The following is a 16,532-nucleotide window of genomic DNA, read 5'->3' on the forward strand; positions in this document are numbered from 1 at the left end:
AAATATGAAGTGGGAGATCAGTAGACTTCCAATTAAACCTCTTATTTTCAGTTTCCCTGTCAATCACACCTGACATTTCCAAAGTCTCCAGTTTACATGAGGCTCTACAGGTCGATCAGCTCCCCCTTTGGTGAACTGTGGCCAGCTCTAAGCCGCAACTTCCTCTGACCTCCTCTCGCAATCTCCACTGCCCTCACTGTGGTCCTCCACAGATCTATTGGAATCCTTCACCCTCCAAATGGCCTTCACCAATTTGCTTGGTGTTACAGGCCTATGGCTTTTTAAATTGTTTTGAAATAATTTTAGAGAAGGCTTGGGAAGAAGAGGATGGCCATTCTGCCATCATTAATTGGATGACTCACTACCTGCTTTTTAAACTGCTTGGCTGCATAAACTTGGCCCTAAATTTATTTTCTCTCGTACCTTAGTAATGGCCCACAAAGCAGCATGAACCCCAGTTACTGCACAGACATGAGATGTATATGTACGTAACTGCTGTATGTCCATGTGTCTTTGTGCATGAAAATATGCACTCTGAGGACAACAAAAGTTATCGCCTTTAATTCTAAATTCTTAATAAATTTAGAAAAAAAAATGAAACTATGTATTTTTAAGAAATATTTCCATACTTCATGATAATGGGAGAAAATAGAGGAGGTTAAGTAAAAGTTATTTTGTATTCCTACCTCAGAGCCAGGGGAGGACTTAGTTTCTAGACAGCCCAGCCAAGCCCAGCTGCAGCAGATACAGTCAGTGGTCCCTCCCAGTACACCCTCAGATCCTTTTGACCATTTTCATGTTTCTTCCGGCTCCGATGTGCTTTTGCTTCTCATAGCAGCACCTGCATCATTTTGTGGAAGCTACTGGAACCCACCATTTCCCAACACAAGAAAAGGCAGAATTTATGCACCTCTTCTCTCCCCTCCCCACCTCCCCCCCATCACCACACGTCCATCATGCCTTGTATCCCTTAACCAATGCCTGAGGTGCTGGAGTATGGAAGCTCAGCTCTCTGGCCTTGGGTGGGGCAGGACACCTCTGAACTTCCACTCCACACTCCCCGTGCAGATCAAGCTAAACTCTCCCCTAGGCCTCCACCTGAGGTCTCCCCTTATCTGGCTTCCTTTCTTTTCCTGCCCTGCTTTCTCCAGACCCTTATGGCTTCCTTCCAGAGTACTTCCTTCAAGATCACCTCCACATGCATCCTCATCTCAGAAGCTCTGGAGGTGACTTGGGCTGGAATTGCTGACAGACCTTGCATTCCTTCCTAAACAGCACCTTAATGAAAACCTGGCAAGGCTCACAACCAAGTTTGAGAGAGCAACGGCAGACAAAGTCAAATGTCAGCAAGAAGCACAAGTGACGGCAGGAACCATCTCCCTTGCAAACCGCCTGGTGAGTGCAAGCCCTGCAGCCCGAGCTTTAATTACACTGGCAACGCTTGTCAGATGCCAGAGCTGCAAACCAGACAGGTACAGCTCAGCGTGCTTTCACTGGGGGAGGGTTGAAATGTATTGGGATTCGGGGACTGAGTCCTAAGTCCTGAGAAGAGTGTGGGTGTGCACACCCTGATCTGTCAGAGGAGGGCAGGAGCATGGGATCGATCAGGCAGCCCATGTGAGATGCGACCGTGCACACGTGTGCATGTATGGACCAGAGGAAGCATGAAAAGACAAAGACAGCGAGTTATAGGCAAACTCTGAAGTTGTCATCAGTGTAATGTGTGATAAGAGTGTGACCAGGACTAGGAACTGAGGCAGAAGCAGAAAAAATTGAAACTGATTGACCATAGGAGCATTTATGAACATGACCTTAGCCATGCACACATGTACACACACACACACACACACACACACACACACAGAGGCTCTGGCCTTCCTGAGGAAACAAACCTGAAGCTCAGGGCCCAGGTGCTTGTGTTATGCATGTCTGTTGCTGCATTAAACTTAACAATTTAACATTTTATTCTATCTCACAAGTTTGTGGGTCAGGGATTTGGGCAGGGCTCAGCCAGCCAGTTCTTCTGGCTCATGTGTTGATGACTGGAGCCTCTCATTGTTATTCTGCTGGTGGCAGGGCTGGGCTGGAGGGCCCATGATGACCTCTTCCACATGCCTGGCCCCGTGGCAGGGATGGCTGGAAGGGTGGGGATGCCTAGAAAGGTAGACTTGGCTAGGCCTCATTCCCTCTCCAGGTAGTCAGGGCCTCTCCGTGCCATGTCTCCAGCAAGGTAGTTGGACATCTCACATAGCAACTCAGGGCTCCAAGAGCAAGTGTTCCAAGAGACAGAAAGTGGAAAATCCCAATGTCTCAAGGCCTGGGGCTGAAAACCAGCACAAGGTCACCTCCTTTTGCTGTATCCACTGTATTCTATGGGTCAAGGCAGACACAGATTCAAAGACAGGGAGCACAGACACCAACTCTCAACGAGAGGAGTGTCAAAGAACTTGTGGCCTTTTAAAATCCCCTGTGGCTTGTATTCTCATCACATATATCAGCTAAGATCTTGCAAAGCTATATCCCCAGATGTGATTTCTCTTCCATCTAGAGTCTTTACAGCACCCTCCTCACCAATGAAGGAAAGTACAATCAATACCTTTTTACATTGATTGTAGCCACTGTTTATTTATACAACAAAGCCAGACTTTAGGGAGAAATGAGTCATAGCCTTCATTGAATGGAGCCATACTGTAGTGGAGAGAGGCTGAATGCCCAGGGTGCATCTGTGCAGTTGTTTGTTGGAACAGATGCTGTGTGGCTTTGAGATGATCCATTTTGCTGAACAGTTTGATACAGAGACAGCACCTCTGCCAACGTGCAAGAACATGTCCAGATCTCTGCCAATGTGCAAGAACATGTCCAGATCTCCTGGCTAGCCTGCCTTTTACTCAGCTCCCTTCTGGGTTTCCAGACATAGCTCAGCCTGCTCTGCCTAGCTGGAGCATTTTCTGAGTTGGTCCTCATGGGAGGCAGGTGATACCCTGCTCTAGGAGGGCAGCATATAGGGGCTCTGAAGCCTCCCTGTCTCTATCGACCTGGAGGTGCTGGCATGATATTTGGACCTTCTGGTCTTTGTGTAATCTACAAAATAGGTTTGGCAATGGTTGGGTTAGGAAATCCGTAAGGTCTCTCCCAGTTCTGGCATTCTATGATGCCATTTTTTGAAGGAAAAAATAAAGGGTAAGTCCTAACACCGAAGCTAAGCTCCACCATACACCTGACAGTCCTGTGTAGCAAGGACGGTTGTCCTCCCAGGAGAGGGAGTCACATCAAAGTGTGCCGGGCGAGTCGGGACGTGTTTTTCTGCAGCCTGTTTTTCTTTACACATGCCCGTGTGCACCACAGAACTTCCAACACTGTCTTAATTACCATGTCTATCTCCCCGCCCACTGTGAATTATTTATAGCGCATAGACTTGATTTCATTTATTTTAATTTCCCCAGCATTTGGAGAGGAGAAGGGAGGGTGCCTCATTTTCTAACGTGTTTTACGGACCAGGCATTGTGTTAAGTGGCTAACACTCACGACCGTATTTAATCCTCTGGACAACACTGTGAGGTGGGTGGTGTCAATGTCCACACGTGGAAAGGGCAGAGCCTGGAAGGCTGCATTCAAACCCTGTCATCTTTCCTTGGCCCACGTAACACATAACAGAACAGAGGCTTGTTTGCTGCAGAGAGTACAAGACCCCACTGATCAAAAGGGCCCATAAATGCTGCTGAGCCTTCCTGCTGTGACATGTGACCGATGCCACGGCTTTCCCCCTGGGGTATGACGGGACTTCTCTTCTCTCTGGCCTCTGAAATGATAGGTTGGAGGACTCGCTGCTGAAAATGTGAGGTGGGCAGAAGCCGTGCAGAATTTCAAACAGCAGGAAGGGACGTTATGTGGCGACATTTTACTGACTGCGGCTTTCATTTCATACCTCGGCTTCTTTACAAAGAAATACCGGCAGAGCCTCGTGGAGGGGACCTGGAGACCCTACCTGAGCCAGCTGACGGTATGTACAGCCTGAGTGTCTCTGGACCGCACCAGCCTGTGGGAAAATCATAACTCTTCTAGTCCCCTCTTAGGCACTCACTTCCACCATGCCCTGGCACCAGGTGTGGGACATGCACACTGTGTCCTTCCCCGTGGCCCTGCACTGCCATCCACTGCCCTCTAAGCCATCTGAGGATGGCATCTCACCCCTTAATGAGGTCTTCCGTGGGAACTCTCCTCCTCTGCCCTGCAGGCTGTCTCCTAGCTCCCCTCAAAGCTGTGAAACCCGGGAGACAGCAAAGCAACCCTGTGTTTCTTTCTGATTTCCCGACGCCAGAGCCAAACTTCACAGGAGCAGTCAGGGGAAGTTCCCCTTCCCAGAATCAGTGTTGCACCAGCCCCAAAGCTGCACACTTTGTGCCCATGGCTCACACATGCCCTTGTGGAAACAGCTTCATCCACTCTATGGTGCAGGCTCCCACGAGCAGCTACGGAGGTGCTTTCTATATGGGCTGTGCAGCTTGTCCTCCCCGTGTAATGAGGTGGATTTTACTCCCACCTCCTCCCACCACACCTCTCCCCACAGCATAATGAGGTGGGGAAATGCTGGTTCTGATTAAAGGGAATTCAAAGTCACACCTGGACCCTATAGTCAGGGTAATTCCTAATATTCCCTTGGCACTTCCACATACCTCACAGTCATCAATCCGTGGAGATTCCCTGAGTATTCAGCACATCTTACCACTCTGCTATAAAGGAGGTACAAAAGACGTTCGAGACCAGGAAGCCTTCAGCAAGTTCATAGTCCAGTTGAAGAGATTAGGTTCATAAAAATCAGCTACGGTAAGAGTCAGCACAGCAGGTTCACAACACACAATAAGGGCTGCATTCCAAAATCCGTTTGTAGCTATATCCTCAGAATGCAAAACACATTTTGTACAATGATGATTGGTTTCCTACATCAGCTCATAAAATGCTACTCAACTGATGATTTGAGGAATAGTGGTTTTAAGATGGTACAGTACTAATAAGTAAACAAAAAAAATAAAGCAGTTATTTCATTTATCTTGAACACTTGCAGAAAAAGGAAATTGTTGAAAGAACCATCATGAACTGAGTGCCTGAAGATGAGGCGCTGGGGAGCAGCTCAGTGAGGATTTTTCTGGCTTTGCTTGGGTTTGTGAGCATTTTTGTGCCGGGAGCATTTTGGCAGTCTGGTAAAGCCTGTGGATTCCTTCTCAGAATGATGTTTTTGAGCACGTACGGTAGAATTCATAAGATCAGAAAGGGAAAAATGATATTGAAACACATTTCCAACCCCAGGATAAGAACCCCCAAGGGGCTGATATCCACTGGCCATTCCTGCCCTTAGTAGACACAATTAAAGAGACGGGGATGGTTTGGAGATGTTTTCCTGAGGTAACGGGGCAAAACAGACTGCAAAGAATAGAGAGACGGGGGTGGCAAAGGGCATGTGTCTGAACCTCGAAAACATTATGCTAAGTGAAAGTAGCCAGATACAAAAGGTCACATCTTATATGATTCCATTTATATTAAATATCTAGAATAGGAAAATCCATTGAGACAGAAAACATATTAATAGTTGCCAGGAGCTGGGGTTAGAAGGAAATAGGGAGTACTGTTTAATGAGTATGGGGTTTCTTTTTGGGAAGATGGAAATGTTTTGGAAGTAAGTAGAGCAGATAGCTGCACACCATTGTGAATGTGTTAGGTATTACTGAAGTGTGGGCTTTAAAACGGTTAATTTTATGTTGTGTGAATTTTACCTTAATTTTTTTTAAAGAAATACATGAGTCACCAGTGTAAAAGATGGCTTGTAGAAGAATTAGGTGAGCCAAGAGAAGCCACCAGAGAAGGAAAGGAAGAATCTGCTGCACACACGGGAGGCCGTGGGGAACGTTCTCAGGCCTGGTGGCCACTCAGGACCTGCCCTGAAGGCACCAGCTGGCGGGTTTACATGGAGGGGTCCTGCAAGCAGCCCTGGGGGGGGGGGATGTTTGGGGCAGGGGAGAGGAGAAAGTAAGCCTCTCTGGCCCTTTGCAAGGTGGTGAAATAGATGAGAGAAGAGCGAGCTTACGCAGGGTGGTGCAGACAGGAGAAAACCCATAGAACACACGAGAAACAGAAGCGCAGCAGAGAAGCAACCTGTTCACGTGGATGAGGGCATGTGGGAGCTTATAGACCGAAATGCAAATAACCTGTAGTAGAAACTTAATTTAGGTGAATATACTGAAGAACCAAGAGCTGGTCACATGGGCTGACTTCCTGCTGTTGTTCATCCGTCAAGAGAAAAATGCCTATCAAGACTTTAACAAAACCTGCTTCCAGAAATACTCACACAGCTAGGAAATCTCTCTCCAGGGGGATGCTGATTTTGCTTTCCAGGCAGTTCTTTCATTTAGTGTATCCCCCAGCTGAGAAAGCGTGCTTCCCTTCTTCGCCAGGTTCCCATCCCTGCCACCCCAGCCCTGGATCCCCTGAGGGTGCTGACGGACGACGCCGACGTGGCCGCCTGGCAGAATGAGGGCCTCCCCGCGGACCGCATGTCTGTGGAGAATGCCACGATCCTCAGCAGCTGCGAGCGCTGGCCACTGCTGGTGGACCCTCAGCTGCAAGGTGTCAAATGGATCAAAGCCAGACATGGCGAAGACCTCCGGGTCACCCAGATTGGTCAGAAAGGGTAAGCGGCTGAGTACGGAAGCTCCTGCTTTTGCTATTTGTGCAGGGGTGAGGGGGGAATGGTATAAGCAGATGTTAAGCCCCAGTGGAGTGTTTCTACCCTTCTAGTATCTCCATGAGGTTCCTCCTGGCATTTTAGAAAACATGTCAATGAAAGATGCCTGGGTCCTAAGTCTTTGCTTTTCTTGCTCATTGGTAACCATGTGCTGCAGCCTTTCCACCCATTCAGGGGTCCTTTCTCCACCATCTCTGGTGCTCATCCTCCCGTCTCTCCTTACACACCTCCTGCCACCCTTCACATCCCACTGTTGACAACTCTGTGTTTTACAAAGTCTTCCTCGCATTTAGCCAAAAGCTGCCTCGCTCAGCTCTCTTCTACCCATTGTCCCTACCTGTCTCTGCCCTAGAGCCACACAGGTGAATCTAAACTCTCTTTCTCCTGAGCCTCCATCAGACATTGCAGTGGGTCGTGTAGTGGCTGAGTTAGTTATGAAACCTTCGGAGCCCTGCCTACGTACCCTGTGGCTTTGTACACACATGGAGGGACAGTTGCTGCAGGAAGCCCGTGAATGGCACATAGAAGGTCTTCCCGACCCACAGGCTTCAGCAGCCTGGGCCTCAGCGTCTCTCACCCACTGCCTCATTAGCCCCATTACAGCTTAGCTTTGCAGTTTCAGTACTTCTTCTGTGCCATGAGGACACACGAAGGGGACAGATGATGCAGTGGGGGAGAGGAAGAGACGCAGACATCACTCATTAGGTGCCAGTCTGGGTGTTAGGGGCTTTATCACAAATGCTTTCTTTAACCCACACAATCAGTAAGGTTACTGTGATTGGTTCCATTTCACATCTGTGGAAATTGAGGTTCACAGAAGTTAAGTAATTTCCCCAAGAGTACCCCATTTTAAAAGCAATGACAGTTTACACTCATGTTCACAGCAGCACTATCCACAGTAGCCAAGAGGTGGAAGCAACCAAGTGTCCATTGACAGAGGAATGGACGAACAAAACATGGCATACGCATTCAGTGGAATATTACTAAGTCTTAAAAGGAAGAAAATTCTGACACACGCTACGACGTGGATGGACCCTAAAGATGTCATGCAAGGGAAACGAGCCAGTGACAAAAAGACAAATACTGTATGATTCCTGTCATATGAGGTCCCTGGGGTAGTCAAATGCACTGAGACAGAAAGTAGAATGGTGGCTGCCAGGGGCTGGGGGAGGGGAAACGAAGAATTAGCATTTAATGGGTACAGAGTTTCAGTTTTGCAAGGAAATGTTCTGTGGGTGGACAGTGGTGATGGCTGCACAGCAATGTGAGTGTACTTAATGCCACTGGACTGTGAGCTTAAAAATGGCTTATATGGTAAATGTTGTGTGTTTTACTACAGTTAAAAATACATTGATTAATTTTTTAAGCAATGGGGGTAATATTTGAACCCAGGTCATCCTCACCTAGAAACCTGAGATCTATCCACTCTAACATGTAGCCACCAAAGTGGCATTTGCTGCCCTCTTCTCATGTCCCAAGCATGCTTGCCCAGAGGTTCAGGTCACCCAGGGTTGTTGAAATCAAAACTGCAATATTAAAAATGATCATTAAACAGAGCAAATATTGAATACTAGAATGGATCCATCCTATAGAGCAAACTTTGTTGAGAAATGAATGCCAAGATATGACATGATACATTTTTATCTGCATCGTCAGTCACAGATAATCTAACCTTGGCCTTTTCCTCAAACTTTGTAATATTCCTCTCTAGCTACCTAATAAGTGGATTTTGGATGGAAGAGTGTGTCCTTTTTGCTCATTGCTCTATCCCTAGTGCCTAAAACACTGCCTGGCACATCATAGGCCCTCAATAAATATTTGTTCAACTAATTCTCCATTCATGTCTATTGGCTGCCCTTCTATTGGGTAGTTTTCTAGATCTGCTGTTTATTATTTGAATATAAATATTGTGTTATCTATAATATGTGTAGTCTTCTTTTGTCATATGATTGAAATCCAGTTACTTTAAATATATGTTAAGGTACTATATGAGGTACAGACTGATTTTCCAAGTGGTTACCTGCTGTTCAATACCATCTGTTAGATTTTCTGTTCTTTCCTCAATTAATTAGAGATGCTATTTTACTATACATTAAACTATTTTCTTAAGTAGGGTCTTCATTTTTTTCTATTTATCTACTACCGTACCATCCTTTAACTATTTAGTTTTATATTTAGTAACATTTATTGTGGTATTTCTCATTACAAAAGTAATATATCATCATTGTAAAAAAAATGTAAAGGGAAAGGATCTACACAAAAAACAGAGAAATAAAAACATAATTCTCCATTCGAAAACACCGCTAACTTTTTGGTATACAATGTTCTTTAAGACTTCTTTTTACACATCTGTATTTTAAAGTTACATTAAAAAATTTAGTACTAAATAATATGAGTTTCTCTTCTTCAATATCATTTTTTTTTCTTTATCATCTTTCTCATTATATCCTTTTAGATTAACTTAAAGTCTTTGGTCAAGTTCTGTAAAGTTTCATTGTTATTTTTTGTTTGAATTGGAATGACATCAAACCTATAAATTGATTTAGGGAAAATCAACCTATTAATATGTCTATTAACCTCTCCATAGCATTGAAAAGTTAAAAGTAACCTAGATCTTTGTTGATTGGTAAATAAATTAAGGTGTATCAATGTGGTATAATACTCATTCATTAAAAATTATCATGGAAGAACATTTAATGACATGGGGGAATGTTTACAATGCATTTTATGTACCAAAACTACGTTATAAAACAAAGGTGCCATATGAATCCAGTAATATAAAAACTATATTTGAAAATATATCCAAATACACACAGTAAATACCAAAATGTTCATGAAGGACAGATGGAGAGATTAGGGTTAATTTTTATATTCTTTTTAATATTTTATAATTTCCCCCTATTTCTAAAAACTGTATATCATTACATAAATATAACTTTAGAGAAAAATGTGACCACTGAGGACATTCCACACAGCTGTGCCTCCAAGTTTACCATGGTGCTTTAGAGGACATGGTTGTCTTGTTAAATTGACTCTGAATTCACACCTTGCCACAGGCTCACACTGCCCAACTTGCCCCTCCAGCTACCTTCAAACCATCGAGCGTGCCCTGGAAGCCGGAGATGTGGTGCTGATTGAAAACCTAGAGGAGTCCATTGATCCTGTTCTAGGACCCCTGCTTGGGAGAGAAGTCATTAAAAAAGGACGGTAAGACCCAGCTGTGTTGCTGACCCTTTGTGAGGAGCTGGTTCACAGCCCCGGCTAGAGCTGTGGAGAGGTCTGCTCTTCCTAGAATTTCCTCTCCTCAGCACATCCCAAGCAGCTCCCTGCAGCATGCACACCTTTCTTTCTTCTAGCTATTAGGCTGCCCTCACCTCCTAGAGAAAGTTTCCTGGAATAACTTTGCTTTCATCAGTCAGTGTCCTCACGGACTTCCTTCTAAGTGGTCACCATGCACAATTTTGGAGGAACTTTAGAAGGAAAGTGACCAAAAAGCAGACTGACTTTTCAGCATAGGCATTTTATCCAAGCCAGACGTTTGAGTTCTGAGAACTCAGCTCCTTGTCAATTTGATGAGCCTCTGCTGCTTTGGGTACTGGTGCATGATCAGAACTTAGCAAGTGTATGTAAGAGGAGCAGGAGGGGCAGAGAGGGAAAGAGGAAGGAGCGGGCAATCGGCACCTACGATGGGGAGTGGTAATTATCATGAAGTGCTGCTTGACTCAGGAGACTCACCTACTGTCCAGGCTTTAAGTTGCCTTCACATGTCTCTAGGTTGTGCTCATTTACTTGTTTAATCATGTTCACTGACAGAAGTCACTCCCGTGTCGGCCATGAGATAAAGTAAGCCCCATTGCTAGCCCTTAAAGCACCTTTGTGAAAACTACAAGGTGTCCCTTCCTCCAAGCACTTTACTGCCATCTGCTGGTAATTTTTCATAATATACTAATCTACATTGACTACGATGGGAATGGCTCTCCCTAGAGTTCCACAGTGCAAAATCCAACATGGTGGCTAATGGGTGAAAAATCTATGCTCCTCCACACCTGTTCCCTACAATAGGACAAAGGAGGATCCTAGAGCTCACACTAGACATGCTTAGGAAGAATCCATCTGAATATGGAAATATTGTTTGCTATGATCGTGGAAAAAAAAATAAATCTAGACACCCCATCGTTTCATGAGCCTTTGTGTTCTAGGTTCATTAAAATTGGAGACAAAGAGTGTGAATACAATCCCAAGTTCCGGCTCATCCTTCACACCAAGCTGGCCAATCCTCACTACCAGCCAGAGCTGCAGGCTCAGGCCACCCTGATCAACTTCACCGTGACCAGGGACAGCCTGGAGGACCAGCTGCTGGCTGCTGTGGTCAGCAGGGAGAGGCCTGACCTGGAGCAGCTGAAGGTGCGTGGGTGTTCACTGAGGAAAGGAGGAGGAAAATGCTCTGCCATTAATCCTGAAGTGCACCCCACTGGCGGGGGAGGACATTGTGTTTTTCCCAGAGCTGAGTATGGTGGTCTCTGCAGACTTGGAAGGTTACCATCCTCAGCTAGCTACCTGGGAACAGAACATTGAGAAAGGGAGGATAGGGTGAGCTGAAGAACAGACACAGAAGACAGCTGGGAGAATGGACTCTCCTATGGCCAAGAGCTGCCTGGCACAGGGCTATGAAATCAGGGCTTCCGATCACACATGACCGCATGCCTACAACCAAAACTAAATGGAATGAAATTCTGCAAGGGTAATAGAAATGGGTTCAACCATACTAGAGTTCTGTCTTTGTCAGCACACGCTGCCATAACAAAATACTATGAACTGGGTGGCTTGTGCAACCACCCAGACATTTATTTTCTCACAGTTCTGGAGTCTGGAAGTCAGATCGGGGTGCCAGTGTGGTTGGTTTCTGGTGAGGCCTCTCTCCCTGGTTTGCTGACAGCCACTTTCTCACTGTGTCTTCTCATGACCTCTTCTTTGTGCATGCGTGGAGAGACAGGGAGAAAGCTCTCTGGCATCTCTTCTTATAAGGGCACTAATCCCATCATACCAGAGCTCCACCCTTATGACCTCATTTAACATGAATGGCCCAATCTCTAATACAGTCACATGGGAAGTTAGGATTTCAACATATGAATTTCGGGTGAACACAGTTTAGTCCATAGCAGACAGCATGCTTTTTTTCCCCTCTCTTTAAAATGATTAGATTATATATTACAAGCCCAAAATTACAGTGCATGTGAGATTGAGTTCAGTGCTCCCTGGACTCTGCTTCCTTCAATCATTCATTTATTAAACAGATATCTGTAAAGCACCAACTCTACAACAGGCAATGTTATAGATATGGGGAATTCAGCAGTAAACAAGGAAAGCCATGTCCCTGCTTTCATGGAGCTTACAGTCTAGTGGAGGAACACAGAAAATAAGCATGTAAACAAATACATAATGTCACTTCAGGTAGTGATAAGAATTTTGAAGAAAATAAAACAAGGTGATATTAGAAAGCCAGGGGGTTCGCTTAAACTATGATAGTCAGAAAAAAGACTCTACAAGGAGTTGGCATTTGAGCTAATTCCTAAATAATTTAAAAGTCTAATTCCCCATGTGACTATATTAGAGATTGGGCCATTCATGTTAAATGAGGTCATAAGGGTGGAGCTCTGGTATGATGGGATTAGTGCCCTTATAAGAAGAGATGCCAGAGAGCTTTCTCCCTGTCTCTCCACGCATGCACAAAGAAGAGGTCATGAGAGGACACAGTGAGAAAGTGGCTGTCAGCAAACCAGGGAGAGAGGCCTCACCAGAAACCAACCACACTGGCACCCCGATCTGACTTCCAGACTCCAGAACTGTGAGAAAATAAATGTCTGGGTTGGTTGTACAAGCCACCCAGTTTACAGTATTTTGTTATGGCAGCGTGTGCTGACAAAGACAGAACCTAATATGGTTGAACCCATTTCTGTTACCCTTGCAGAATTTCATTCTATTTGCCTCCCATTTACTATCTCTAGGGGGAGGGACTCTGACCCCATAAACATTCGTTTATTCAGGCCTAACCCGAGAGTAGGCTGCTCTGAGCATCTACCCCTAACTCCTTCTTACTTGATATTTGCAGTCAGAGCTCACAAAGCAGCAGAATGGATTCAAAATCACCCTGAAAACATTAGAAGACAACCTGCTTTCTCGCCTCTCTTCAGCATCTGGGAACTTCCTAGAAGAAACAGCCTTGGTGGAAAACCTCGAGATCACCAAGCAGACTGCCGCAGAAGTCGAGAAAAAGGTGAAACTGCCCTGGCTAGTCCAGGAAGGCAGCCTAGGCAGGGGTCCTCCTACAGTCTTCTCTCCTCTTAGTCCTTGAGTCTGGCTTTTAGAAACAAGTCAGAGTAACAGATGGCTTTTCCATCTTCCCAAGTTTCTTCTAGAAAGTTCAGCTAGGCAGAATTCCTGGAATGACTACCTCGCATTCTGTATTTTGGAGTTCCCACCTTATGGAAAATGCTTTTGACATCTTAACTCCACAAACGCTTGATGAGCACTCCAGTCTGTGCATGGCCTTTTTTCTGTGTGGGTAATGACAGCTCAAATTTAATACCTCAGATGGCTTCTGGGATTGCCCTGAAGCTACAGAATCCCATTGATGTGCAAGTTGACTGGTTCAGGCATGACTGTACCCTGACTGAGAAAACCCACTGGACTGCAAAAATCTCACAAGTCTGATTTTAATGAGAAAACTTCAATGACTTCCCGGGAAATACAGCTCTCAAAAATTGTGTCATCCTGGGAAACAATTATAGTATCTAGCTTCCTTCCTTTATTTCACAGCATCTGGAAGGCTTTTATTCCCCCTGGCAGGGGACTAAAGACATGGCTTGAGGGGAAGGGGCCCAACCCCTCACTTCACCCTTTCCCTGCAGACTGCGGAACCTACATGTGCCCTTTTGCATTCTCAGTCCTGCTCCTGGATCAAAAGAGCAGTTAAGATATTGATTCTGAGCAGGACATAGCATATCAGTAACAGTGTCCAGGAACAGTACACCTTCAAAGGAATATGCTTATTGCCAGATTATTGGGATTTCTCCAAATAGGAAAGACTTTGTTCCAGGCAGGGACAAGGCAGGAAGATTGAAAAGTAATGACAGACAGGGTAGATAAACCAGGCCATACCCACTCTGAGATAACAGACAACTCAGCTTAGAGTGATGAGACTGAAAAAAGGAAGGTCCAACCTAGCATTGGCTCAGTGGCTGCTGTGTGACCACCAGCTTTTACTGCCAGTTCTCTCTGACCTCCACATCTCTAGATGGGACATGAGAGTTTGTAAAGCAATTATGGTGGGCGTTCCACTGCCCTGGGCAGGAGAGGCAGGGGGACGGAACCCAACCCACACAGAGGGAGGCGGTCAGAGGATGGAATCAACCACATCGGTCTCTTCCTGCGCCCTCAGTCCTTCTCCCTCTTCCTTTCCTCTAAAGCCAATGAACATTTGTTGAGCACCTGCTGTGTGTCACATGCTGGACGGAGCCTTTACGCTTATTTTGTTGTTCTGTTTCTTTGGGTCTTCTTTCTCTTTCTCATTCATTCGTTTAATGAATATTTATTTGTAGGCTGCTATATTCTAAGTTTTATGACAAAAGTCGGGGATACAACAAGGAACTTGCTGGAATCCCAGGCTTCTAGGACTTGCCCTCTGAGGGAGAGAGATGAGTACACAGGAGTTAGAAAACAGAGATTAGGGCTGAGGTAGAGGAAGCACAGCGAGCTGTGAACAAACGGAGGATAATTCAACCCACGTTGGGGGAGGGGGAGGGGATGTCTTCCTCTAGTGTAGCTGGAACATAGAGGGGTCGGGGCTGGAAGCGGTCACTGGAGATAAGGCCTGGCAGGTAGCCTGAGTTTCTGTTGCTAAGGACTTTGTGAGTCATGCTAAGAAGACTGGGCTTTATTCTGATGGAAGTTGGAGATCATTAAAAAGTTTTCAGTCTTTTCCTTTGTAGATAGGAGAGTCACATGAGATCTGTGCTTTAAAAAGATCACTTCAGCTACAGTCTGTAGGAGAGATTGGGAATTCAGGAGGCAGAGAAAATAATAAGAGGTGTGGCAAATCAGGTGAGAGGTGATGGTGTCCTGAATTAAGGTAGTGGCTTTGGTGGCAAAAAGAAGTGAGCAAATTCAAGGCTGTTAAAGAAGAATTGAATGGCTGGATGGTTAGCTCAGCTGGTGAGAGGACAGGCTTGTAACACCCCATATCAGCCAGCAAAAAAAAAAACGAAGAATAATTGAAAAATTTGCTAATTAATTGGATATGATTATACATGGATAAAGGAGAAGTCATGAAGAGTCTCGGTTTCCTGGAATAAATATCTGGGTAGGTATTGATGCCGATCCTTGGTGGAAGTGAGTAACAGTAGATCTGGGAGTAGAAGAAAGGGTGGCTTCAGTTTGTCTTGTGTTGAGTTTGGAACGCCTTTGAGCCATTCACACAAGAATGTCCCCTAAGTTTGGGGGTATATGGTCTTGACCAACAATAGGGTACTGAGGGCCGACCCCCTGGCTCACTCGGGAGAGTGCAGCGCTGGGAGCACAGAGGTGCTCCCGCTGCGGGTTCAGATCCTATATAGGGATGGCCGGTGCACTCACTGGCTGAGCGCGGTGCGGACGACACCAAGCCAAGGGTTGCGATCCCCTTACCGGTCACAAACCTGGCAAAAAAAAAAACAACAATAGGGTACTGAAAGTCATCAGCAAGTAATTGATTATTGAATCATTAGGGGTGGGTAACATCACCTAGGTGATGTATATGCAATGATAAGACTGAGAGGAGAGCACTGAGGACTACTGACACATTTTAAAAGAGGTACGGAAGATGCATAACATGAAGTAGAAGAGACATGAGAGGAAAAGCAGGAATATAAGTTATTATGAAAGAAAGCATTTCAAAGAGAAGGGATGTCAGCATCACCGGATGATGCTGAGAACTCAAATAAGGGATGGCTGAGATGTGTCCATGGAATTTTGCAGAAAGGAGCTATCAATGAGCTTGATGAGATAGTGGAGGCAGAAGCCAGACTGCATTAGAATGAGAGCTGAGAAAGAGGAAGTGAGTATAGGTGGCTCTTCAAAGAAGCCAAACCATGAAATGGTAGAGAGAAAGGAGGACATAGGATCCTTGGAGGCTTTTTACTCTGAGATGAGAGAGACATGAGCGTGCTAAGATCCTAGCTGGGGATGGGAAGATGCATGGATTGTAAAAGAAAAGAAGCAGCTGAGGAGAAGATCTGAATTTACAGAAATGAAAGGGAATGGTTAATTCAGCAGGATGCCTAATAAAGTTAGGGGAGACTTAATTCAGATCACAGACGAAAAGCTTATATTTAGAAAAATGGAGAGGCCCTATCCAATGTGATAGGGGATGAGGAGCACACTTGAGTCTCGAAATGGGACATGGGTCCATGTGGGCAACTGGAGTAGAGGAACAGATAATTAATGGAATGGAGGGGGAGGCAGAAATTAAAGTAGCTCATTCCCAATGATCTCCAAATAATCTGTGAACAGATGAATCACATTTATCTGCTGAGAGTGAGGGAATGGTGGTAAGGGAGGGGACTTGGGAAAGTAGCGATGGTGTACAATAGTTATTGTGGAAAATGGAATGAAAGTTGACCAGAGTCATGGACATTAATGAACAGCAAGCATTAAGGACTCAGGTGAGGTTGAAGACTATGAATCTGTGAAAACAACAACCCAAGCAGGGCTGGCCGGTTAGCTGCACTGGTTAGCACTCAGCCTTATAATAGCAAGGTCA

General features: G+C 45.3%; 1 protein-coding gene across 1 annotated transcript in view; it reads left to right on the forward strand.

Annotated features, from left to right (window-relative positions):
- The window catches only part of DNAH9 (dynein axonemal heavy chain 9), a 372,221-nt gene that overhangs the window by 264,760 nt on the left and 90,929 nt on the right, over positions 1-16,532 (forward strand). The window contains exons 51-56 of the mRNA XM_063109557.1: positions 1,276-1,395; positions 3,812-4,000; positions 6,447-6,682; positions 9,821-9,943; positions 10,936-11,140; positions 12,846-13,010. Coding sequence (XP_062965627.1) covers positions 1,276-1,395; positions 3,812-4,000; positions 6,447-6,682; positions 9,821-9,943; positions 10,936-11,140; positions 12,846-13,010 — 1,038 coding nt within the window. The remainder of the gene's footprint in view (positions 1-1,275; positions 1,396-3,811; positions 4,001-6,446; positions 6,683-9,820; positions 9,944-10,935; positions 11,141-12,845; positions 13,011-16,532) is intronic.

Source organism: Cynocephalus volans, chromosome 10 (assembly GCF_027409185.1).
Source record: "Cynocephalus volans isolate mCynVol1 chromosome 10, mCynVol1.pri, whole genome shotgun sequence".
Classification (NCBI taxonomy): Eukaryota; Metazoa; Chordata; class Mammalia; order Dermoptera; family Cynocephalidae; genus Cynocephalus; species Cynocephalus volans.